The 26,842-nt window shown below is 41.2% G+C and overlaps 1 protein-coding gene across 13 annotated transcripts in view; it reads left to right on the top strand.

The window, feature by feature from the left end:
• The window catches only part of PARD6B (par-6 family cell polarity regulator beta), a 67,668-nt gene that overhangs the window by 6,445 nt on the left and 34,381 nt on the right, over positions 1-26,842 (top strand). For 2 of the 13 annotated variants that reach the window (XM_075768462.1, XM_075768461.1), the window contains one exon: positions 6,532-11,124. The exons of 2 other annotated variants lie outside the window; for them this stretch is intronic. In XM_075768462.1, the coding sequence (XP_075624577.1) occupies positions 6,532-7,361 (830 nt within the window). In that variant the 3' untranslated portion in view covers positions 7,362-11,124. Of the gene's footprint in view, positions 1-6,531; positions 11,125-17,490; positions 17,667-20,036; positions 20,345-20,753; positions 20,970-25,139; positions 25,239-25,854; positions 25,998-26,842 lie in introns of those variants that run through there. 9 more of the 13 variants (XR_012838010.1, XR_012838009.1, XR_012838007.1 and 6 more) reach the window with 9 other exon arrangements.

The raw sequence follows: 26,842 nt of genomic DNA, 5'->3' as shown, positions 1-26,842 counted from the left end.
ACTATAGTCTGGTAAGGGCTGTGTTTTCAGTCCTGAATTGCCAAAGGAGTGAACTATTTGCTTTAATAGAACCTAGAGGCAGAAAAGGTCTGTGATTTCATTTAATCTCCTGCAGTAGCCATATGATGAGAACAGATAAGCCACTTTGTCAGACTGGGATTATTGCATTTATATTTTAACACCATATGTTTTTAGATTGTTACTAGTGTTACTTGTTTAATGCTGACTGTTAGTAGTGGTACATTTGTAACACCACATAGCTTCGTTGTACCTTTATTTAAAGCATGATGGATTATTTCTTATTACTCTAGTGTGAGGAATTGGTAATAGAATTGATATAATGCACAGAACTAGAAATGAGATTAACCCACTTAGCTTTTCCTGCTAATCAATTCTTGGCATGATAAACTTACATAGAAAGCATCAGTTGTCATCATCTTCCCTTGGAGCCTAGAGTCTTCTGACTATGGAGTTTTAGGGGATAAAGAACCTAGGCTGGTATCTGAGTCTAACGCTTCCAGCACTGTACTTTGTTCTGAGTTAGTTGTGACTGCTCTGATCACTTCTGTTGAGTAATTTGAGGCTTTGGTTGCATTAGCATCTTTGCTGTATAGAACAGAGGTCTGTCTGACAGAAAATAAGGAAATAGCTTGATTCTATACTTTATTTGTGATAACTTGCCTGTAACTAAAGCTGAATTGCAGGATTTGGAGATGTGTCATAATTTGTGCAGTATAATTTGTTTAGGTGTGATTAATCCATCCAGTTGCACAGATCTTTATTGGCTGTACCTCTGAAATTGAAAATGAAATGTCTGAACAAATACCTGCTATTGATGGGGCTGGTTTGGAACTATAACTAGTAAGTGACACAAGTTAATTTCTACCTGTAAGGCTTCTTGTGGTTTTCATGCATTCTCTTAATCTGAAAAATGTATATGAATTTTTTAATAGAACTTTGTCTTTTTTTCTATTTCCAGCAATGATAGCTGGGAATTTAAGATCTTTGGCAAAAAGCCACTGTGAGGAAGAGAAAGAGTTTTCTTCCTCTCTTAAAAGACAGGAAATTTTATTATACTGTCATACCTGTTTAGAAGCTACATGCAATTTGTGGAAAGCTAACATAAGGCATGAGCAGACTGCAGTAAAATCTAGGGTAAATAGTATTAACTTCTTAGTATATTGCATCCAAGGAACACCTTAAGGGGTTGAAATGGGAGAAACAAGATGCTTTTGCAATGTTAAGTGACAATTGTGATAATGTGACTCCGAAATGTCAGATTTTGTTATGCCAGAGTAAGCACTCTTTTCTCTTCTGTTTGATTTTGACTCCTAATTTATGAAAGCTAGAAAGTTGCCTGTCCCCTAAGCATTTATGTGTATTCGTTAATGTGGCAAGAAGCCTAGAGATCCTGTAATGAAGTGAAATCAAATCATATTATGCTGCTTAGACTCTTCTAATTGTATTTAACAAAATTACTTTAAAATATTTTAAACTGCTCCAGTGCTAAATCTAAACTGGAGCTTGATATTGCATAAGTGAAGAATGGCTATCAGTTTGCAGAAAACAGTTGATATTGGAATTTCATTCTGCTGTTTAACAGATTAACAGGTACTGTTGACATCTGGAATTTAAAGGTTAAACTGATGTATCATGATTAAATCCAGATGTATGGGAGTCACTCTGTCTGTGAGAAAAATCTTACTGAAGATAAAATGGTTGGGGTGACACAGTCCGCACAGGCCCTGAAGGGCAGTTCAGTGTGGGGTCTTTACATTGTAAATACAAGAGTAATAGAGATAATGAAATATATCTTTTGTTAATTTATCATAATGTTCTTGAAACTCACTTGCAGGATATTAACTACAATATGCAACCTCTGCAAATTCTGCATGTATGTGGCTGTATATAGTAAAAAGTGAATTCTTTGGTTAATTCATTTGTGCCTCTTGAGATGGACCTTTTCACTGAGAAGCTTTATTTTGGTGAAAAGTAAAAGGAGTTGGCTTTTTAAACAGCTCTCTATGGAATATCCTAGCTATTCTTGGTCCTCTTCCTAAAAACATAGGTTAGTTTCCTAAAACCATGTTTTGTTATAACTTGTGACTAAGAAAGAGGTAAGATTTGTTGGGGCTTAATTAAAAATGCTAAATTGCACCTATATTCAAATGTGCTAATGATTTGGGGGGGTTGAAGATTTAATTCTTGAGGGGTAATCTCTTCGTAAATAGATCAGGAAAACATTTTAAATCCGTCTTGAACAATGTTCAATTGAAACCAGATTTGGCATTTGTGGGCTTTTGTTTTAAATTTCCTGTAATAAGTGTATACAGATTGGTGCCACCTTGAGCTTGAAACTACTGGGGGAAGAATCATGCTTGTGCTATGTGGACGTTCTTAACACTATCTGTAGTTAACACCTTGTCCTTTGGCTTTATGCCAAAATATTTTCTGCTGCAGCTTTAAACTGGTTAGCTAGGTGCCAGAACAAAGATGCTTTTGTACTCGAGAGTTTTGCTTTAGAAAATTTGTTTAGCGGTGGAAGAGAGATTAAAGAGAGTCATGCTGCTTGGCTGAGGTTTGGAGATGAGTTTTCATCAACCTTTCACTATTTTTTTTCCCACAAATTACATAACTTTAACTGTATATCTTAAGGTTTGTGCCAGTTTTGAATTTTTAGACTACTAAGACTAGTTACAATGCAAAGCGACTACCCTCTGGTGCTTTATAGTTTCTTAAATGTTTTGACATATGGCTTGCAATTTTGGGATGCTTTTATTTCCACGATGTGGAAACTGAAGTTTCTAAAAGCAAAAACACCAGTTCAGTGTTAAGATTTCTGATTGTATATTTATCTTCTGAAAGAGACTGTTGAAGTTCATGTCTCTTCCAATAAATGTCTTTTCTGATCTAGTTTTTGTTTAAAAAGCACTTTTGAATCTGTTAGTTCACATACAGGCATATTTACATAATATTTCTTTCAAAGCCAATCCTTTTGCAAATGATCTTCATGTTTCTCTCCTAACTGTGAAAAACGTGATTTGGACAAAAGTTTTAAGCCTTATCAGCTAGTAGTTGTGGGAAGGCAGGTTGGGTGATGATTTCTGTGAGCTCTGTTCTTGTTGGGGAAGGAAGTTGTGAAAAGCCATGTGAATAGCGCTAAATCTAACTGTTGGGTAAAGAACATAAACTTTGATCATTTGCAAGATGCAGTAAATCTACTTCTTGGATGTAATAAATGTGTATATGTTTGTGTATCTAGCACATGCCAAACTTACATGTAGGCACAGAAGGCCTGAGTGGTGGGAGAGGGATCCTGCTCTGAAGGTGAAGCAGCTTTACAGCCCACTGTGGCAAGCTGGGAATGTCGAATATGATGTACATTTGATATGGCAGGATATGTAAAATACAGTCTGATTCTTTGACAAGAATCTGAATCTGTGCGCTTTGAATTTAAGGAAAAAAAACCCCAAACTGAATGGCTTTGTGTTGCAATGCCTGTGGAAGAAAATCAATGCTGACAATGTCTTGATGATACGCTGTTTTCCTGGGTACTGTTTCAAAACCAACTCTTCTTGTAAGAGCAGTAGAAACCTAGTGCTTCACTGGTACCAATATGTTAGTACCTATATCCTAGAGCTTTCATCAGCAACTTGCACTCTAGCACAAATTGTGCATGCGCAATTTTCCTATTTTCTTTAGATGAGCTTAACTCTAAACAAACAAAAAAACCCCAACCAAAACCCAAACGTATTATGGCTTAAGGTCTGAACAATGTGTAACTAATCAGTCAAAATACTTTCAACTCGCTCACTGGCTCTCTGGAGAACATCCCAATGAACAGCTCTTCTGGAGCAATGTGGTGTTAAATGCCTAGAAATACATGTTGCCACTACAAACCAAAAAGAAGTGAAGCTTTTGAAATGAGGCAAAATGACATGTCTTGTCCATGCAATGTTTCTCTGGTCCTTGGAATATTTTTCTCTAGACTTGTTGAATTTACCATTGATTGTGCAGCCTTAAAATCAGAGTTCAAAGTAGCAGATATCTACACTATTTAGACCTGCACGACACAAAAAAGTTTTTACATAGTTTGAGATCACCAAGATGCATACCAGCTGCTGGTGGGTGAGGGGGAGATCCATGAACTAAAAAAAAAAAATAATAACCTTTGCACTTATTAACATTCTTAATTCTAATATTCAAGTCTTGTCTATTTTTGTCTAAAATCTTCACCTGTACTATCACTTTCTTGCTGTCATTGTGTTATTTTGTATTCAACAGTAAAAGATACCTAGAGCCAAGACCCTTCTGTGTAGTATCTTATTTCACAATTGCCCTTTCCAAGTTGCTTTATAAGCAATTGTAGTTCCAAATAAAAAAGAGAAGCTATTGCAGCTCACTAAATTGCAGAAATCCTCCCCGTGTAACCACCAGACATCTAACTTGAAACTGGTTGGATGGGTTGTCAGAAATAAGGGCAAAACTTCTCACACTTTTTTTCTTTGATCATAAATTTTAAATGAATATTCAAAGAATTGCTCCATGTTGTCTGAAAAATCAGCACGCTCATTTTTGGCAATGGAGTACAGGATTTTAATGGCTGATCTTCAATCAGTTAGGTATCCCAAATTGCGTTTTACAGAGAAAATAAGATTGTATTTTTAGAGATGTGTTGCACTTCAGACATAGTCCACCTGCTTTATGCTTTGGTTTGGGACGTTGGATTGTTTTTTTTAATCAACCCATTCTTCAGTACAACTGACTTAACTCTTAGACATCTGAAGAACAGATTTTAGGCTATTTCTAATGCCTTTTGGATTGATGTTGAGGTCTAATGTTATTTTAATTTAACCTTAAATTACAGGGGTTTTTTCTCCTAAACCTCTTTTGCTGAAGAACAATAGTAATTCCTTGCTCTTCTGAGAAAACCTTTCAGACTCTCAAACTAAAAGTTATTTCCTGTATTCACAATAATCTAATGTTCTCAAGCATAGCTAGTGTAGATTCTTGTTTGCTTCTACCTTCCTAGTCTTCCTTGTACAATTCATAGAATCATAGAACAGCCCAGGTTGGAAGCCTTTGTTCATTTGGTAACTCTTGCAGAAACACCAGTCTGGATGGAAAGATGGCCGAATCTGAGAAACAGCAGAAGTAAAAATTTAACGATGCAAGGTGGATATAATATTCTAGAGAGGCATCTATGTCCTCCCAAAGTGACTGAGATTGTCACAAAAGCGACTCCAGACTACAGTATGGCTGTGTAGACTTGACTCACTTCAGAAAGAATTCCTGTTTGTTGGAATAGTGCTAGGCTATTGCTTCAGAACTTCTTTCTGTTCTAGTTTGCTTAAAGCATCTGAAGAGCCCAGATACAACTAGTACCTGTCTGTATATCTTCATCTTAGCCTAGAAAAAAAAATCTTTTGATTTACTGTGTACTACTTTCATCAGCAATTGAGAGCTCTCCTGAAATTTCACACTAGGATAGCATTTCCATAGTTATTTCAATTCACAGATTGAAATGTATAGCAATTCTTTTACTTTGTTGGCTGTACTGATGGCATCTTAATGTGGCAATACAAAGAAATCCCAACTTCTGAGTCCCAGGGTTAGTCCAAACTAGTTCAGCTTGATTTTTTTTATTATTCAGTACAGGAAAAAAATTGATGCAACGTTGCAAAAATACAAGCGTAAATCTAAGGAAACTCAGATCTGAATGTATTTTGGTTCATTGTTTTTGGAGAGTTATAGCATATTAAAAAGAAAAATTGACGCTTCCTTTTGTAAATAGACGTTTCAGACATCAGAATTGCTTCTGCAGAACATACTTTCTTTTCCTTTAAAAGTGTTTGTATGACTTGCATATGTTTTCTTTTTTTAAAAGTCTAAGCCATTTGCATACTTCTGCATCAAATTGTGGCAGTTACAGCATTGCTTGTGTGAACAATTTTGCTTGAAGTATGTGTGCAAGGCCTCTTTGTTTCTGCTCCACAGCCATTTTACCTACACTGCGTGGGGGCGGGGAAGAGTGCGGAATGGAATAAGCTTTCTGGAGTTTGAATCCAGGTCACTTGGCCAGCTTCCAGGAACTAGGCAATAATAGGCACACTGGCTGCTTTCCCTTTTTCATTCTTTCTTTTCCACTGATCTGAAACCCGAGGAGAGAAAACTAACAAGTGGAATTACTCTGAATAAAATTAAAATGTTTCTAGGAACATACTCACTCTTTCCATTCTAACCTTTTTCTCAAGCAGCTGGAATATGGTTCTTTGTCTCTACTGCTAGTAACTTGCTTTAATTTTTTTTGTGTAATGTCTTTCCTTTGGTAGTAGGAAACCAAAAGTATGACAAACTCTGAATCTCATAACATAAAAGCTCTTGTTTCATATGTAGAGAGAAATGTTTCTACTATAGCAAGCTAGAAACCTTCTAGATTAGATATTTCATTCTGCTAACCTAAAACACGATAGCGATGTGATGTGGACCACATATAAAGTGATCTAATCATCAATATGCTATGTCTTACAGAAGATGCAGACTACAGTGCCTTTGGTACAGATACTATGACAAGGAAGAAAAACGTCTTATCAAATGTGTTACGTCCGGATAATCACAAGAAGAAACCACACATTGTCATTAGCATGCCACAAGACTTCAGACCAGTGTCTTCTATTATAGATGTAGATATTCTTCCAGAAACCCATCGTAGGGTACGACTTTACAAATACGGAACTGACAAACCCCTTGGATTCTATATCAGAGATGGCTCTAGCGTCAGAGTAACACCACATGGATTAGAGAAAGTTCCAGGGATTTTCATATCTAGGCTTGTCCCTGGAGGTCTGGCTCAAAGCACAGGCCTACTGGCTGTCAATGATGAAGTACTGGAGGTGAATGGAATAGAGGTTTCAGGAAAAAGCCTTGATCAGGTTACAGACATGATGATTGCAAACAGCCGTAACCTGATCATTACCGTAAGACCAGCAAACCAGAGAAATAATGTTGTGAGGAACAGTCGGACTTCTGGCAGCTCTGGTCAGTCTACTGAATCTAGCCTTCCAAGTAGCACGCCAAATATTTTAGCAAATTTCTTGCAAGAAGACGACGAGAGCGATGAAGAGGACATTATTATTGAAGACAGTGGTGAGCCACAGCAGATTCCAAAAGCCGCATCTACCAGCGAAAGCCTAGAATCGTTGACACAAATTGAACTCCTTCATGAGTCAACGCAAAATGGATTCCTCCCTTCCAGTGAGATGAACTTGAATCATTCAGCAGGCAGCATTAGCATGGAATATGAAGTACGAGATCCAGATCATAAGTCTTTAGAAGAAGATGGAACTATAATAACGCTATGAAATTACATTGGTGTACTTCGTATTCAGTAAGGATGCCATACCTGTTTTAATTTGGCTTCATATGTAATAGTTTATACCTCTCCATCTACCAAGCACTGCAGTTAGAGGAGGGGAGAAAAAAGTAAATACAAGAAGTTCAAAATTATGTAAGTTGACTAACTTCAGTTAATTCTGTGCTTCAATGTAAATAATTCACAAAGATGGAAGATAATTGATAAATGACTGAAATTGGATAAGGAAAATTTAAACTGAAAATGAAGGATAGCTAAGAGATGGCTGTGAGCTGTCTTTTAAAGATACTTGATTTTTTTTTTAATGCAGAATACTACTGGTTCTATAGAAGTAAACTTCCATTATTATGTGAGGTTGACTATCTAATGTACTGTGGTTTCATGTTCATCTGAAGTGCTGCTTACGTATGATGGAGCTGCTTTAGCCACTTCATTCCTGTTCTGAACTGCTGTTTAGCTGGTAGAGCTGTTTGTGTGGCTCTGTGAGGAAGTGAAAAATAGGAGGTGGGATGGTAAGAGATGTTCGTGGTTGCTCTAGTTCCCTGACTGACACATTGAGCAACAGGGATATGTGACAGTGGTCAGCAACTTGACAACAGTCACGATTTGAAGGTGGGGGCTTCTGAAGTTGACTGTTCATCTGTAAGTGAATGTGCAACCACGGGCTCATTAGTCATGCACCTTTACTGTTTTTAATGGCCAGGGAAGGTTACTTGTATTGACTATGACTTTGAAATTCAAACATGAAAGTCTTAACATGCTTCAAAGACCTGGTCTCATTTTAGTTTGCAATATTTAAGGATACCATTGGGTTTAGTTGCTAATTCCAGTAAATTTCAAAGAAATCAAATGTAAACTTAATGCTATGGAAATAACATCATTATCTTAAAATCACAGTCCTTCTAGAAGCTGCAAAGGTTTCTACTAGCAAAGGTTTGTTGTAATGAGTCCGAATTATGTCAAAAGTGATTTTCTTCAAACCTGAACAAGTTAGGACAGCTTAAATTAAATCCCTGGATTAAAAAAAAAAAGTTTTAAATCAGAATGAGGCTTTAATAGAACTTGCTTGAGCCAGGTGATATTAAATTATTCATTATAATTAAACTGCAAATGCTGATCTTTCTGTGTACCACTGGCTGGGTGTTTTGAATATAACAAAGTTGCTATGTGTAAAACAAAATACTGATGACAAGTCCTGATACTGCAAGTGCATAAGTATGTGAGTAATCAGCTGCAAACTGACTAGGAGAATTGCAGGGAGAGGCTTCTAGCATTATTTTTCCCCTTTTAGTATCTCCTGCTTTACCACTTTGGCACTCAGTTCCCAACCTGACCCTTCTCTGGGAATGTAAGTTGTGGCAGGAGAATGAGATAGGGACTGACTGGACTGGGAAGGACGAGGGCTAGAGCTTCTCACCAGGGGTCCAGTAGTCTACGTCATCCTCTAAGTAGTAGGATGTTACCAGTTCTGTACTGTGGTATTGTGCTTGCCAGAGCAGTAGTCTAGGTTCTTGGAAGCATGTCCTACCCTATGGGGAGATGCGATGAGTGGGAAAGACTAACCCCTTTCTTTTTTTCTCTCAGTCTATCTTGAGGAAACATCTACCTCTGGTAACTTTACTAACAAGAGAGCAACCGTTAAGTTTAATGTTAGGGCATCTGTAAAAGTCTTTATAGGATATCAGAGGCTAAAACTATATTTGCTTAAAATTTTTGTAATGATGTAAACAAAATTGCTTCTGAAATTACTGCTCTTTAATTTTACTGAATGCAAATTTTAAATTTGTATCTCATGAGCAGTAGTATTTTCAAGCCTTCAATATCATTGGAGCTCAAGTCTCGTAGATGTCAAGAAAGGTATTCATGCCCATTTTGATTTATGGAGAGTTGACATAACAGACAATGGTACTCTGCAGATACAGGTTAGAGTTCTGCTTTGTTGGATTTATTTATGGTTTCTTCAGTGTGCATATGGAGAGGCCCTGGAATCTTTTCCAACGTGAGCAAGAATTTTGAAGTGTTCTACTTATTTTGCTAATAATTATTAAAAATGATGTAACTAGGTCCAGTTAGTGTGAAATGAGGAAAATAAATGTTCATTCTGCAACATGTCAACTTTAAATATACAGGTTTTCTGTCAGTGCTGCTCTACACTTCCTTTATTTAAGGAAGATTGTTTACTTTAAATGTCTCTTTTTCCTTTATCAAAAGACTTTCCTTCCTGTAAGAAATCATCAGCGGAGGGTGACTTTCATTTATTATGCTACTTTGCACTTCTGTGCCTTTTGTTTACTTGAATGTATTGTGAATAATGAAAGGAGTAAAGGCACTTGGATGAGAAGTGAAATGAGGTCTACAGATACAGAGAATGAACTGGTAGTGTACTTAAAGCAGGTGTAACACTCTCAGTCGGTGGGAATACATTATGGGTCTGGTGTGGTACACTAGTATTTTGCAGCTTGGCTAATAGCTTTGAGCTGTTACCTGACGCAGGAGGGTTGAGCCGGAGGACGCCAGTGTCGCAAGGTAATTTTATTGCTTAGGTACAAACCCCCAAGGTTAGTGTGCTGCCAAACTGTTACCTAATCTGTACTCATAACAGATGCATGAATACTTTGAATATATATGCCAGTATTAAGGACTTGTAGAAATTTAACTAGGGTCCTACTCTAAATTGCATGAGAATACATCTCTTGGGACCTTTCCTGCAAACTGATAAAGAATGAACCTAAAAATGGGTTTTTAAAAGTGTGTATTTACAGGTACAATGACAGACTGCACAGCATGTAATTGCTTAATGCTGCAGTTACCATAAAATTTCTAAAGCTCTTCCATATCTTACTAATGCATACACTGTTAATCACAAAATATTTTTAAATTGTTACTTCAGGATGATCAACGGTTGATTACAAGTGGCTAAACTTAATTTTATATATAAATGGTACTGGGGTTCAGTGTAAGGTTTTTTTAAAAATATGCTGGTATTGTTAGCCTTTCATTCACTACCTCCTGAATTTTTAACATCTTTACAATTTTCTCCTTGGAAGAAAATACTTAAAGGCTTGACTGTTTTATATAGATTTTATCTTTAGCTAAAAAAAGAAAAAATCCAAAAGTGATAGTGAGGATGCTACGCATGATTGACAATATTACGCTGCTATTAATGTAATCTTTGTGTATTAAGTATCCTGTATATGTAAGTTGTATTTTTCAATCCAGATTTTATAAATTAATTTATAAATATCCAAATTATTTCAAAATGGAATGGAAAACTAAAATTCCTTTGACTAGTGTTATATGTTGTGTACATGCACAGCAGGGGGGACAAGTCATTCCTTACTTGCAACTGGGAGATTTAAGTGCACCTTAATAAGAAAAAGAACAAATTCTTAATAGAATTAAGATGCATTTACTTTGAGGTTCTGCTATGGTACTGGATAAGTCAAGCTTAACTGTGAATCATGTTTTTTCCACAGCTGAATTAAATTTAGGACAATGTTCTCACAAGCTGTCTTTAACATGTGTATTTTTGTGAATATTATGTATTTTCTAATTTTACTTGCAATGTGATTTTTACATGAATGAACTTGTTTAAAATGTCAAATATCAGTATTTTTCTTACAACTTTAATGCATAATGTACATTGGTATCTCACTGAATGAAGATTGATTTTACAAAATCAAGCTAGATGTAGTTGTATATTAGTCTTATATTTTTACAGACTGGAATAATAAATGGATATACAAATAAAATGGTTTTTCCTCAATTATTTTGTCAGGTAAGAAAAAAGGAGGAATGTATCCTCTTATTCTGAAATGTGAAAGTACATGGGCTATGTATTTCCCCTCGTGCCCCCTGAGCAGCTGAGTGGACTCTCTTTTTCTAGCAGTCTGAAGCATTTGCTTCCTTTGCTCCCTTCCCCGGAGCAGATCTCCACACCTGGAAAGCATGCAGACATTCAGAACACTTGTCCGTCAGTCCTGTTGACTAACCTGTGATGTGCTTATTCCTACAGTAGCTGCAAATAATGAATCTTTCTCTGTATCGCTTGCCTGAGGACTGCTGGTGGTAAAGTTTAGGTGGAGATGGATGGTTCCCCGTCTTCCGTCACCTTTGTGCCACTGTCGATGTGGAGGTTTTCACTGTTACTGTAAGTATTTGGTATAACTGCCTGTATTCAAGTTTGAACTTGAACCCATTCCACTTGCAAATGTTTTCTCCCGTATCTAATGCCTGGGCAGCCCTTGTAAACATTTACCTAGTGACAAAAGACTTGAGTTTTGTTTAGCCCTTTTGTGTAGAGCTTTTGTGGCTGCTGGTCTGGGGGCGAATCACATGACTTCTGTACCTTCCTTCCTATATGTGTGACTAGTCTCATTTGTATGGTTCAGTACTTATCATACTTGCATATGTAGCTATGGGAAGGTGACAAAACTCACAGCACTACGGTATCTTGATATTGGTATGCAGTGGAAAGAACCCAGTCTGTTTCATCTGTGTGCTCAAGTCTGAATGCCTTGTAGCTGGAAGAAATGTCTTTACTTTGTACGCAAACTAATGGCTCACCCCTTTCCTAAAGGAATGCTGAAATTGGTGTGGCATTCTTGAAACAGTGTGAGCTTTAAAAATTCATCCTGCCTGTATTAAAATTCAGGTGTAGTATTTTTCTAACTTCAGAACTTCTATCCAAATGCATGAAGCTCTGAAACTGGGAGAGATTTCCAAGTTACTGACTCTCATTTAACATGTGAATTCTGGGAGTAAGTAACTTTCTGGTATTGCTGCTGAAATTGTTCAAGTATTTGATATTTTTAATAAATTAGACATGAAAAAATGAGAAGTAAAATCTGTCTGCAATCATTCAGACTGCAAGATGAGACACTAAAATGGCAAACAGCTCAGTGTAGGTTAAGTGTCCATTTGTGGGGGAAAAAGTCTTAATGCTGCATACGTAATGATGAACGTGGAGCAGACTTGCTGCTCAGAGCCCATCCTGGCTATGATAGTTCAGTCAAAACATCAACCCTGTACTTGCTATCCTAAAAACCCAAACTGTCTTAGGAAAGGAATAAAGGACAAAAAGCATAATGTTAGTGTATAAAATCATGATTCAATTAACACTTTTAATATAGTGTGTGGTTCTAATTGCTTATTTTCAAAGAGGATACCAGACTGAAAAAAAGTAGTAAGTCATCTGCATTATAGGATGTTTTTAAGTATAACAAAACTGAGTAGTAGAGGACTGATTGCCCTGAAAAAAGATTGTAAAAAGCAGTAAAGCTGTGTGTGATCAGCTTTATATGAGGAAATTTAAATATCAACAGATGGATTGGAAAAGTGCAATGGAATAGAATTTCCACTTACCAGCTTTGATTCATGGTGAATTTTATCTCCCTAAGAAGTCATTTTTAAGGAGGCCATAAAAATACTGAATCTAGAGGAGACTATTTCATGTAAGGTATACTTCTACAGCATGAGTCTGGCGTTGCCCTGACCTCTGTGTGGATGCAACTCCCCTTGTGTTCTTGGGTTGGGCGCTGACACAGCGTGTGGGGGTACCCTGGCTGAGGCAGGGCATGCTCGCCGCAGCAGGAATATGAACTGTTCCCTGGACCACTAGTATCCATTAATGTTTCTGTGCTGTCCAGCAAGCTTCCACGTGAGAGGATTTGTCCTGAGTAAAATCCACTAAGAATCAAGGGAGGGGGGTTATTGCAGGAGCGAAGACTAAGGAACGTGTCCCCAGGAATGCACGTATCTATGAGGATCAAGTAAGCTTGACAGGGCACTTTAGGCTGGACAAGAACTGAAAGAGTAGACTAATGCTAACACTAACCTGGGCTAGATCTGCCTTGGAGGCGCAGTACAGAAGCTAATCTGGGACGCTCTAAGGGAACTAGACTAAAACACATACTCATGAAGGCCAGCAATGCTGTTTCTACAAATCACTGTAATCCCTGCAGGTAGCTTTCCCAAGCTAGGAAACTAATTGTGAAGGAGGACTGTAACTTTCCCTACTGCTGCCTCCATGAGGAAGGAATGCCGCTCTTAAATACCATGCAATAACGCGTCTGTCCTTTAAATGCCAACAGTAATTAACTTTTCTCAAGGTGATGAGCTCTTAACAAGGTGTTAGGACTTGAGTTAGGTTATGAAATTGAAAACTCATGGTTGCAGATACAAAGACTTTCTGGGATTTTCATAAGTAATCAATTGAAAATCCTCCTCTTCTTGGTATAACACCCAGAGAAAGATTTAGACTGGTGCCAAATACCCTTTGAAGTTTTCTTATCTTAAAACTAGCTGTGGCATTCTAGTTTCAGACTTGTGTGAATTACTTCTGATGAACGTGTGTTCCTTGCAATACAAGTATCAATATTCGGAAGCTATTCTGTAGTAGTTGCATGTGGTGATGTTAGAGAGGAATAATCAGCTTCAAGGTAGCTTTATAAATGGCTTCCAATACTAGCATGAGGAAAAATGTGTTGGACGGTAACAGTATTGGTCTTGGATGCTGTAGAAGTATGCAAGAAATGGTACAGATGGTTCTTGGAGAGGCGAGATTGTAGCCAAGATTTAAAAATTCAGACTCCTTGTGCAGCTATGATAGATCACTTGTGTACTTTCCCTCTCAAATAGGAGATAAATTTGCCTCTGAGGACTTAATGTAGTATGCTTGATTTTAAAAGTGCTTTAGAAATATGAAGCACAAAGCAGTTTGAAGAAGTGCTGTGCTATTTAACCAGCATTTCTTATTACAGCAATTCAGAAGTGTTGCTAATAAGATATCATTTCCTGTCCTTCCAATTAACATTCCTTTCTACTTCAACTACCATTTTATTACCTCATAGTGTAAGGAAATACCTTGCATTTCATCAGTGTGAAAGACTTGTGTCAGGCTCTGATCTTATGTTTAAGAATGCATAAGAGCATATTTATTGTCCCTATGTTTGCTTTCCATGGGAGAATATGGTTCTTTTTCTCTGTGGTGCAATGACTTTTTCAGAATGCTTGCTTTTGAGCACCTGGTAATGCCTAGTTACTGATATGGTTTGGGGGTTTTTTTGTAGTCACAGATAACGTTGGCAATGCTCAGAAACAGAGATCAGAGTTGGAGGGACAGATGAGAACAGCAGATGATGTGAAAGGAGCTAGAGAAGGTAGGGACATCATCCAGTGCAGGGGGCCGTGCTTGTGTAAAAACCACTTTATCGGTGTGGTTACAACAGACAAGGCTGCTGTGTATCATAATGTGGCATGTCTGAACCAGTTCTGAAGATAAGTAGCCTAGTTATTCACAGCTGCAAGACAAAATGGTGATAAGAGTAAAAAGCAAACATGAGATATGCTAATGGAGGTAAGAGTCCCAACATATTGTAGAATGGAATACTTAATTTAAAAGTTTGTCTATTAAGCTGGTCAAATAAAAGATCCTATCTCTACCTGGAAGCCTGACTTCTCTCTTTAGACCCTCATAGCTGTAACAATAACCTGGGCACAAGAAGGGTATTCCTGTTGTGAGACCCTGGAATTCCTACAAGGTCTTTCCTTTTTTCTTTCCTTTTGCTGCTTTATTATTGTTCTGGATATTGTAGACCCAGTAAAAAAAAAAAAAAGTGGGGTTTTTGTCTTTCTGTTGGAGGATGCAAAGGATTTAGAATTCTTAAAATGTTGAGGAGAAAGTATTGAATACATATAGATTTCTCTGACCTTCTGAATGCTACATAAGGTTACATAAAATGCTTGGACTTGTAATTCAGAAACTTTAAATCCCAATAGCTTAAATTCCCTAATAACCTTGTTAAGTCTACCCTTCATACTCTTTCTGTCCGGTGCTGTAAAATGAGAGAAGCAGATATATTTTGCAAACTTAAGAATAAATGAGCTTAATGCAAGAAAAAATACTTGCAAAAGGCAATTTGGGTATTTTATTCAGCATTTAAATGCTATTAATGGTCTTTCAAAAATACTTCAGGTGGTTAGTAACCGGATCTGTATAATAGAGAAAAATTGATTTTTTTTGAGTCATCTGCAAAGTTAGTATCTTGAAAAAATGAAGAAATTCAACACGTGGCTTTCCTTGTATTTTGAGTGGGCTTTAGAATGATAAACTGTTAGGACAGTGAAGAGAAGGGTTCTCCCAGCCTTACAGCTGAGGCGCAGAGGTCTCTCAGCCATTTGGTCACAAACAGAAATACAATGCATGAGCTGTTCTCTTTAGCACTGTTTCCTCTACAGTAAATGACTAATGCCAATGCTAAAGCTCACATGGGTGGCGTAGTCTGTATGAAATAATCAGGAGGAATCTAAGTGCTATACTGGTAAAGCACCTAAACTACTCCCCCTGGCTCCCCGTGTTTCTTCTAAACATGCCTCGTCATGCTCTTCCTCCTGTGATAGGTGACTTCATTTTGTAAGGGTTAACTGTGATAAACAACATATCAGGAATATCTCTTTCTGATATGTTAAAGCTTCCCAAATACACTTTCCAAATCTCACTGAAGTTTTATCAGGTGCATCTTTCCCTGATAGAAACACTGCTTTCAAAGACAGAGAATGCAAACTCTTGGGGTCTGTGGTACCAGAGGGGCTGAGCAGAGAGCAGGTCTGTGTGGTGATCTCTGCAGATGCGTAGCAAGAGGGTTGCCCAGACCTGGACAGCATGCAGCTGGCATGAGAAATGAAGTGCCCACAGATGCAGTGTGTTTCTCCTCTGGGCAGCGGAAGAGCATGTTTTGCAAATACCTTACAATTTTTCAGATAAGAGGTTTTTAGTGACCACAAGTGTAGCATAAAAGGGTCTGTGTGGTGCTGTTGTTGGGGTGACATAGGCTGGATTCAGATCATGGTGCCTGTCCCTGATCTTGAGAAAAGATTTGGTGAAATCCTGCAACCTATTAGCACTTTCTTGTGTTGTTTCAAGTACCTCTTCAAGCCTGGCTGCTTTGATCTTCTTAGCAAACCATAGACTATAAATGTGGCATTTTCTTATGAATGCTAAGCTGAATTTAAATTTCCCCCATTATTCAGCAATAATTTGGTCTTATCCAAAGCCAAGAAAAGCTTTGGATGACAGTGCAGGCCTGTTGTGCGGCCTTCTGCTCTGCAAAGCACTCAAAAGTGGGTTTTTATAGCATAAAATTCTAAAATTAGATAATGTCTCAAACTGATTAGTGGGAAATACCAGGTATTGCTTTATGTCCCTGCTACTACAGAGCCCACTTGGCCCTTGTATGATTCTTCAGTATGAGATGCACGGGCCAGACTTCTTTCCAGGGCAGGCTGTTTCTGACCTTCCAGCTAGGAATAACACTTATTGAGAAGAAACACAGTTATTGAGAAATCCTTCCCCTGTTCTACTAGTCCTTGATCGATCATTAGTTACCAAGCAGGTGCCATTTCCTACTTAGAGGAGGAAGAACAGACTGAGGACAGATGGTTATTTTTGTCTCAACTGCTGTCTGATGGTCTGTCCTCTAAAATGTCACTTTGGTTTTTAAGGAGCCTAATGCAAGGAAGAGCATCCTCTGTAGTGAAGAAGCATCCATGAAGAGTCTCTCTAACTGCGGGCTTCCCCAGCGAGGGTCTCTCAGCTCCATCCTCAGGGAGGAGGACGGGCTCCTTTTGTGAGTTAAGCACTGTCGGCAGCTCTGCGCTGCCTGGTAGAAAATTGAGTGTCTCTAACATCCAGTCATTTAAATACCTAGCAAGTGGGGCTTAGAGAAATTCTGAGCACCTTAAAGCTGCATTTTCAGCTGCAGCCTTTAATTTCCCAGTGATTCAAAAACAAACATCGAGTCTAGCGCATCTGATCGTTGTATGTTAGCTTCCGACCTCTAGGCTGCAGTACAGGCTCGTTAAAGCAAAATGCTAATTTAAAACCCAGTTTTGTGAGTGGCAGATGAAGCGGTCGGGCAGGGGGAAGCTTCCTGCCGGTGCTGTGGTGTGTGAGGGGGGATGCCTCTTCCCGCTCTCCGCACGCCTCTGGCCCCCACCCGCGCGGGGCCGCCGCCTCGCGTGCCAGCCCCTGCCCGTCCCGTGCCGCTGGGCGGCGCGCGGGGAGCGCTGAGGGCGGCAGCGCTGAGGGAGGCGGCGCGGCCCGGGGAGCCGCCGGCGCTGGCTGGGCGAGGGGAGGAGCGGCAGCCGGGGGGCGGAGCGGCGGCTGCCAGGAGCTCCGCCGGGGACCGGCGGCGAGCCGCCGCGGAGGTGATGCTGCGGCCGGAGGAGCCGCCGGAGCCCCGGGCGGGGACGGCGGCTGAGGAGAGCGGGGCCGGGCCCGTCGCCCGGGGAGGAGGTAGGCGCAGGGGAGGGGGCGCGGAACGGCGGCTGCCCCGGCCCGAGGGCGGCCCGCCAGCTGGGGAGCGAGGGGCGGGCTCGGCGGGGCTCTCTCGGGGCGCCGGCTGTAACGGCCCGAGGGGACGGGCGAGGCTGCAGGTGCGGCCGGCGGGCCTCTCTGAGGCGAGGGGCGGCGGGGGAGGGAAGGGGCTCCAGCGGGCAGGGCACGGCACGGCCGCCGTGGGGGCAGTAGCCTCCGCTCGCGCGTCCCCGCCGCCCGGTGAGGGGCTGCCGGGGCCGCTCCCGCGGCCGGTGCAGCAGCCGCCCGGGGTGTCTCCCTGCTCCGGAGCCGCCTGCCGCTCCCGGCTGAGCCCCGCTCGGCGGGGGGGCCCGTCCGGGCGGGCGTGTGCGAGCAGCTCCCTCCCCTCCGCGGGCTGCCCGCTGCTGGCGGTGCTCCTCTCGGCTTTGGGGCGGCGGGGTGTTCGAGTTCCCTCTGGCCGAGGGCAGGGCCTAGTCTGCGGGTCCCCCGTGTCCGGGATGCAGCGCTGGATAAAGTTGAGCTACTGCTGAGCTCCTGAATAGCTGAATAAGTGTGTCCGTGCTTCTTTTTTTTAAACGACCATGGCTGTGGCTGCTACTCCGTTACTTGTTTTTGTGGTAAACAGAGTCTGCTGGTGAGGGTAAGGTCAGGCTCGGAGCGCTGATGTGATGGAGTGGAACGATGCTTAGTTGTAGGATCTTCGGTGCGGTTAGTTGCCCGAGTCTAGCCGTTAGCGCAGTCAGGACGGTGACAGTGGTGATGTCCCACCGCGCTGCCAGCACCCGGGTAATTGGCAGGGGACGCATCAGATCCCTGAAGGCAAAGAGGGAGGTTTTGAAGTTGCACTTTGTAGGCTAAGGCACTCCCCCGCACCCCCAAGAAGAGGAATGCTGCAAAACCTCTCCTAGAGAGCACTTGGGAGTATCCCCCTTTCTGACCTGGAGGTAGCTCCTATCCCACTTGAGCCTGGAGGTGATGTAAAGTGAACAACATTCTCTTCGGGCAGATTATTTAAAATTTTCTCAAGATAAAAACCACTCCTAAATCAGTCTTTAAAACAGCTTTCCCTCACCTCCTTCCTGCATTTTGGCAGTAAAATGTTGATGTGATTTATTTTTGTCTCTAAGAAAAAAAGGGAAACTCTTTTTCAGTTTCACTGTTCAGAGTATTTTATTCCTATGCCTCTCCCGTGACATCATCATTCCCATCAATTTTATCTCTCCGTATGTGGTTATCTATGATTTGCAATAAGTCAGACCACTTATACACATCCAGATCTTGGGATCTTTGTTTTGTTTTTCTGTTCAGCATTTTCAAGGAGATGATATAATGTTTAGTCCACGATACCCACATAATTTTCATGTGGTTTAACCACTGACAGCTTTTGTCTTTCTTCTGGATTAAGATCTAATTTATTAGTCATCTACACATCTATAGTGGGCCTGAAACAAGTATTGTTAATGCTATTAACAATTACAAAAATGAAGTTTCAAGCTTAAGATGACATTGTAAAGTGAACTACTTAGTGGGGAATAAGTTTCATTAAAGTATTAGTTCATGTCAGCTGGATTCTATTGGTTTTTTTCAAGTGCCGCTCATACTGGTGTTAAGAAATAGAGAAGACCTGCCAATTAATAAAACAAGTTTCCTGTATAGTGTTTTATGGCAGGCTATGTATTTTTGTAACTGAGCGCCAAGCCTGTTAGTTCTTACGAGGAATACAGAAACAACTCGTGTTCTGTTACCTGCAAGTCATTCTGTTTCCTTCAGCATTTTCAGCTGAAATTAAACACTTGTTTTTGTATAGGTCTCTCTTGATTCTTGCACATATTGGTAGCTTGCCCAAAGCAGTGATACAATTTAGGTATTTTCCTACTTGGGGATTAATCACAGCTTTTGTGGAATGTTCTTAAGTGTCTCTTCCTGCGGGCCTTGCCTCACTAGCTCAGCTCTGTCACATATCGTGGTGTGGTGGAAATCAGAATGAGGGCTTTCAGTTCCTTTTCACAGAGAGTTGCCTTAGTTTTGCATTATTTTTTTTTTAATTTTGTAATTAGCAATAAGAATTTCCTCTAGCATAGGACTCCTAATCTTCATTACGATTTTTAATTTTGTGTAGCAGTTGTAGCAAATGAGACTATGACAATGATGAAAGCAAAATCTTCTACTGGGCTGTACAAATATCTTATTTTGCAAAGTGAAAGCTTTCAACCATATGCTGCATGACATAATATTATTCTGCCTGATTTGAATGTATCCTGTAAATAGCGAGGAACCTTTACTATGAAATACACTTGCCATTCTGCTCTTTTTGTTTCCCCTTATACACTGATTGTTTTCCCTTTGTAGGGTTTTTTTCATTATTCTGAAGCTGGCATAGGAGGACATCGTACTGAAGAACCTGTTAATTTTCAGCAATATTGGAATGTTCCTGCTGGAGTCTCTAATGTTATAAAGAGCTGTGTGGTTTTCTGGTTTGGCTATTTTTGAAGTTTTCTATGGCTACCTTTTCATCTTAATAACATGCTAGGAGAGCACTTCAAGTTCCAACAAAGGCAGCTTAACTTTTTGAGTGAAAAAGGAAGGCTTTTTTGGAAAACTTTATAGAAGACATTTAGTGCTGAATTTTCTTTTTTTGTGTTCCTTAATGAAGTGTTGTATCTCATGGGCCTGAACAGTTGATATAAAATAGCTGACCCAAATCTTTTTATCAAGGAGCAAGCCTGGTATTAAAAGAAAAAAATCCTTGGGAAAAGCAAGTAAATTGTTATAAGGTTGAATGGGAGCATAATGTTGAGGCAAAATGAAAGGAGGAGTGATGGGGGGTGGTTACAAACGTTTATCTCAGGCTTGGAGTAAAGAGGGAGGAGATTGCTGTAAAGAAGCAAAGACATTTAAAGGGAAGTGCTGAGAAAGGGATATTACTATGGGTACAGTATATACTACATAAAAGAAAGTCTGAAAGGATAGCTAACCTCAAAACTAGACTGTGTATTTTTCCCCTCTAAGTTACAAAATTTTAATTTAATTTTAATTTTGTTTTGCTTTCTTTCCGTAAATAAACAGGAGAATCAACAGTGGATATATGGGAACATTAAAATGTCATCTGGAAGTGGTGCTGTTGTGCCTTTGGCTAAGGTTTCATGATAAGTTAATGCTGCTATTGAAAGATCCAACTGTCTGTTCCCACTTGCTTTTTTAGTGCTAGCCTTAACATGGCTGTGTAATGAATTGAGTTGAAGACCTGATCTGAGATTAAATGATATGGCAAAGAAATTAACAGTTAGTTTTCAACCCAGAACAATTTCCTGATTGATTCCGCTGTGAATGTCTGTCCTCTCGCATGCAGAGGGTTGGCTTTAGGGGCATATGTGAGTGATGGAAAAGGGTAGACTACTTTTATGGCCAATGCCAGCTTGTATCATTATAAAGTAATTGTGAAATTACTGTCTTAACTGAGAAACACTTGTCACCCCGTATTTCCATCATAACTTTGAAATGTGTTCAGTGGGTTTTATTTCAGATCTTAATGAGAAATACACAGTGAGTTCTGTAATCACCTGGAAGGAGCTTGTTTAGTAAGTGTCTAGTTACAGATGATGGTAAATATGGTGTTGATACTGCAATTTGCAACAGGTGCTTCTTAACCATTTCTGAAGGTGTCTTAGGTACTTGGAGTCCTTAGAATGTTGATTTTCTCTTTTGCAATTCATATGGAACTGCTGAGTATTTGTGGTTGACTCCTTTTTATACGTAGTATTTTGGCTTTTTTATGCCTAGTAGCATGCCTTGAAGAAATAATGTTAAGTGGTTTGCATCTATTTTCTATCATTTCTTACTATTGTTGTCATCTGTTCATTTCAGGCTGTGTAACACTCTTTAGAGTAAAGGTTAATGGTGATTCTGTTTTGAATTAACTTATTCTCAGTGGTGTCAATAAACTTTGCTTCTGTCCTCTCACACATGCTGCTTCCATGTTTGAATCTTTATGAACATTATGAATGCAAGATGCTCATTGTAGATATTAGAAGGGCCAGTAATGTCAGCACGCTACCTGCCTGAGGCATGCCTGCAAGTTTAGTCAGAGCAGGACAGTAACCTGTACAGCTAATGCAGTTTCTTTAAACAGATGTTTCTTTAATGCATCATCTGTCAGATTAGTGGAATTTACACCTGCTTTACAGTCGTGCCTTTAATGATTGCTGCCATGAAACGGCCTTTTCAAAGCTGTAGGTCTGACATCAGTTTTGGAGTGTCTCTCTAAGCCAATTGTGCTAGTCTTGAATGTGTGGCTACGCCAGTGGCTTCAAGCCGGTGAAGCTGACTGTGCACGGACTTGCCAAGAAATGTCGGGACTTCGATAGAATTGTTCCGTGGCCCATCTGATGTTTGCACTGCCCGCTGAGATTGCTCTGTTGTAACATACACTTAACAAAAAAAGCTAGCAATTAAGTTTCTCTGCCTTATGAAGACTTCAAGAAATCAGACTCTCGGACTCAATGCTTACAAGTTTTTCACAAACTAAATTTATTATAGTAACATGAAACCACTCGGAACAGTTTCTTATTAAAAGAATACATTTTCTGTTGTTTAGCAGTGATCTTTCCAGAGTTAGCCTATGTGCAGAGGGGAGGAAGAGTGCTCTTTCTTTCTGAGGAGAAATTAGATGTGGAAATTCAGTTCCTTTATTTAAGCATGCAAAGGAGCAGCAGAAGGAAAACAGCTTTTCCACACAGAAATCTTTACCTCAGATAGACATGGAACAGATTGGGGATGTAAACTCACGTCAGCACCATTGAAATCCATGCATTGATTTACAGCATCTATGGATCCTTCCTGATAAACCCGTGCAGTATAATGTGTCTTGAGGGTTCTTGTGCCCAGATATGTACACAAAAAAGAAGCGGTGAAACTTTTGTGAGTAGGTTTTAAATCTTGTATAAGTGAAATTACAAGCTGAATATAATGTCATAGTTGATGCCACCATGGAGGTTTCACAGAGCTGGTGAGACGTGAGCACCTTAAGAAATACCCTTAACAGGCTGACAGCTGCAGTCACTAAGCCGACCCGAAGAGGCCAGCTTGTACCAGTTCCTTTGAGACCATACGTACCAGTCTTAGCTCAGTGCTGCTCTAACATAGCTGCAGAGCTTTTGGGCCAAGCTGGGTCACATTCCTGCTACTCAGAACATGGCCTGAGCTCACGTCTGCATTCTACTGAATATTTATCCTCAGCCCACATTATGTCCTATATGTGCACATACATGTTTGCCCTTCTGAAGACAGCCACTATTTGTTCCATGTGCTTAATACTTTTTTGTTGTTCTCCCTTTCCTCTTTGTGATAGCATAATTTCTCCTTTCTAGTTTTTGAATCACTGTCCTGGAAGCAACTAGGAGTTAAGTCCTTCCCCAGCCTGCATGACTGCAGACCTAGAATAGCGCACGCACTTGACATGGTGGATTTGGTCTTCTGGGTTCACATGATTGCTCCCTGGATGGCTTCTAGCAGCCTTTCCAGAAGGCTGTGTACTTTGTTGCCCCAGTAGTAACTTGTGTATCTTGCTTCTCCTCTCTGGTTCCCTGGCAAAAGGCTTTGCCCTCCCTATTGCCATCTTCTTGCTGTTGGTGCAGAAGCTACCTCCATGCCTGGAATCGTTCCCTTACATCTGTTGTGTTGCAGAAGTTGGCTGCAAATAGCTCTCCAGAGGCATAGCACCACCTCATTTGAGCTGGAAAGTCGACTCAGGCTCTGCAGAGAATTACGTTTGCTCTGTTTATGTGGAATAGGTTTTATAAAGTAAAAGAGAAGTTGTGTGCCAGTGACTGTCCAGCCCATGCAAAGCACCACCTTTGGGGTCAACTTACATGTATGCTGCTCTTAACGTTGGCTTAAGCCTAAATCAAGACTCTAGTCCTTTCCGTTCTACCCCTTGCTGACAAAGCGCCTTTGTCTTCTTACTTGTTCTTCCTCTTCCAGCATCCTTTCTTCTGTCTAATGCATACACGTGATTGCAACTCCCTTTGACATGTTGTTCCAGACAAGAGTGATTGTACCTGTTTTGGGAGGTCCTTGTGCACTTTTCAGAATGGCAAAAAAAAATTCCTGGAGTTGGAACTGTTGGATTGATAATTTGAATTTCAGGGGCAATTCAGGTTTCCTTAATTTTATTACCAGGTGAAATGATAATAAAGTTTACTTAGGAACAAGATCATTCCTTACAGCCCAGATGAAAAATTTTAAAGAGCTCTGCTAAGGCAACTCTTGCGCTTGTTCTTTTACGATGAAAATTTAAGCAACTTAGCCTCAACAAATGGGACAGCTTCCCTTTGTTTGGCTTTATTTTAAAAAAAAAAAGTTTTCATCAGGTTCATTAATTTTGGAGAATGAGATGTGATTAGGATAGGAGAAGAGATTTGGGATTTAAGAAATTATTTAAATTCCATTGCAAATGCAGGACTTGGGATGGCCTTTTAATTTCGCTCATTTCCATTTCCTGTATTTGAACCCTGATTATGCCATTTGTTTTTAAAATATGCTCAGAACAGGTGGTTGGTTCTCCTTGTATCTGCAATTCTTTACTGGGGTTTTGTGCACAACAGTCTTTATTCCTACACGCGGGTTACAGGTGGGGGTCTGTCGCTCTTGTCCTCCGCAGAGGCAGGCAGGCCCAGGGTTTGCAGCTCTGGGGTCGTCCTGGGCCTCTGAACATCGCCTCCGCGCCCGAGACGGGAAAAACGCTCCGGCGGCAGTCCAAGGCCGCGGCTCTGAGCGGCTCCTGGGTTTCTGTCGTAGCGTTCTCTCTGCTTCAGAAGAGTCAAAGGGGGTCGGGGGTTTTCTCCTTTTAGGTATTTGCTAATGGGTTGGGTTTTGGGGGGATTAACCGTTTTTCTGTCAGTGAATAATGTGTGCTGTAACTTCCAGTCAGCTCCCGTAACTCGGGCTGCGTTGTTACCACCAAGCGCAACCCGCATACACCTCTGTGCTGCGGAACGCGAGCGAGGAGCTCGGCCAGGGGCTGCTGCTGACCCAGGCCTTGCCGTCACGGCGTTGGGGGCGGCTGAGCGGGCTCCAGAGCTTGGGACCGCCGCGCAGGCGGGTGCCGGGGACGCCTTCGCTGCCGCGGGGCTCAAAAGCCGCTCCCGGAGCTTCCACGCTCGGCGTTTCTCAGCACGACGAGCCCCGTCCGCCTGGTGCGGGAGCTGCGGGAGCCGGCGGCACGGCGGTGCCAGCCCGCGCGCCAGGCCGCCATCTCGGTGCCGGGGCTGCGGCGCCCCGCGCGCAGCGGGGCGCCGCGCCCACCAGGTGGCGCCAGGGCGCGCGCAGACGGGCACCGCCCCCTCCCGCGGGCACCGCCCCCTCCCGCGGGCACCGCCCCCTCCCGCGGGCACCGCCCCCTCCCGCGGGCACCGCCCCCTCCCGCGGGCACCGCCCCCTCCCGCGGGCGGGGGCAGGTGGGGAGCTGCGCGCGGTGCTGGGGTGCCCGCCCGCTCGCGGCCTGCCCCCCCGGGGTTCTGCCCTCCCGGGTCGCCATTCGGTGAAACTCCGGAGGTAGGTTTCAATAGCAAATTCTAGAATAATTAAAGAATCTGTGTTGTCCCCGGTCCTTGCGCTACCTCAGCTGTGTTACCAAACCTCCCGAGAAGGCTGCTCCAGCGCTGGCACAGCCGGATGGTGCTGAGCGCGGCACTAGACTGGCTGGTGCAGGCGAAGATGCTGCTGTTACAGCAACACCTAACAGAGGCCACCTGTGCTAGATGCTGCACAAATGCAACAAGCTAGTTGTGTCTATGAAGAGTCTGCAATCAGAACACAGGAGAGAAGTTGATATGGGTGGAGTAACTGAGTGGGGAGTACTAATTAATGATGGGCTTGTGACTGACAGGCTATGCAACATTTGTAACACACCAATTATCTTTGCCACTGTCAGTGCCTAATTGTTTGGGATATGCCATTTAGAGCAAGAGGTGTGTGTTCCTATTGAGCTCACCCAGGCTTTCTGCATAACGTGGTGCTGTCTGAAGGCGATCTGGGTTATGGCGTTCATGTAGGAATAACGAATGTGATTTTTGCAGTCAACTTCTCTCTCCTTCCTTAGGCTAAAAAAATGTAAAATTAAGTAGAGGAACTGATACTGCATTTTAACCCTTCCTGTTTCATAGAGTGCTAGGTCCTACAGCATGGACCAAGTTTACCTTGAGGGACTTCTTCCTGTAATCACTGATGTGCAAAGCATCTCATCTTCTGTTAGCACTTACCATAACATTTTTCTTCTGTCTTCAACCGTCTTGTACAATGCATGTGTCAAAGGTAAACACAATGGTTGCTAAGTGTATTGGATGCACTTCTGATAGCAAGAAGTGACCAGCCAACATCTCTTCAGGGGCTTGTTGCTTATGAGCTATTTTGTTGGGTGATTCTTCAGAACTGCATAGATAAATGGAGAGGACAGGATAAAGTGAAGCAGATAAGAAAATTATGTGGCCAGTGTTTCTTAGGCAGTTGAAAAGCAATTTCCTGGCTTTATTCTTACCAGCTTTAGTGCAAATGAAAGACATTGGTGTGCTGGCCTTTCTGCATGTTGTCTTCTGTTTACAGAACAAATGCCAATATTGCATTCTAAGCATCTTTCCACTTCTCTGTTCACGTATCCCAGTGTTGTTTGGAGAAATGTTGTGCTTATTCTCAAGGACGGAACTCATAAGTCATAGGCGGCCTCAAAGCAGTCTGGTGTGGTTTGCAAGAACCCATTGAAAACTCAAATTAACATGTTTGACTCAGTTTATGCAAAATATCATCAGCTATCTAATGACTGTTCTTATTTAGTTATGGGACAGATCTTTCTTGCACCTTGGATATGAATTCTGCTGAAGAGCAGTGAGGCCATCATCCTTGTTCTAGGCAAATCAGTCAGCAATATAGCCAGATATTAATCCTTTTCTGACTTCTCTGACAGAGGTTTCTGGTGTTGGCATGTCTTGCTTACAGACAGGAGGCATCATTGCTTCCAGAAGGAAGTACCATAGAGTGGAAAGAAACAAAAGCTTGGCTCATCGAAGTCTCACATGGTGAATAGGGGACTTAAAAGGAGAAATAGCTGCCTTGTAAGAATGGTTCAGTATTAGTGGCTGTTTAAGCAGTTCTTTTTCCATTCA

Source organism: Balearica regulorum, chromosome 16 (assembly GCF_011004875.1).
Source record: "Balearica regulorum gibbericeps isolate bBalReg1 chromosome 16, bBalReg1.pri, whole genome shotgun sequence".
Classification (NCBI taxonomy): domain Eukaryota; kingdom Metazoa; phylum Chordata; class Aves; order Gruiformes; family Gruidae; genus Balearica; species Balearica regulorum.
The sequence above is the reverse complement of the archived record's forward strand: the minus strand, read 5'-3'. Positions and strand labels throughout refer to the sequence as shown.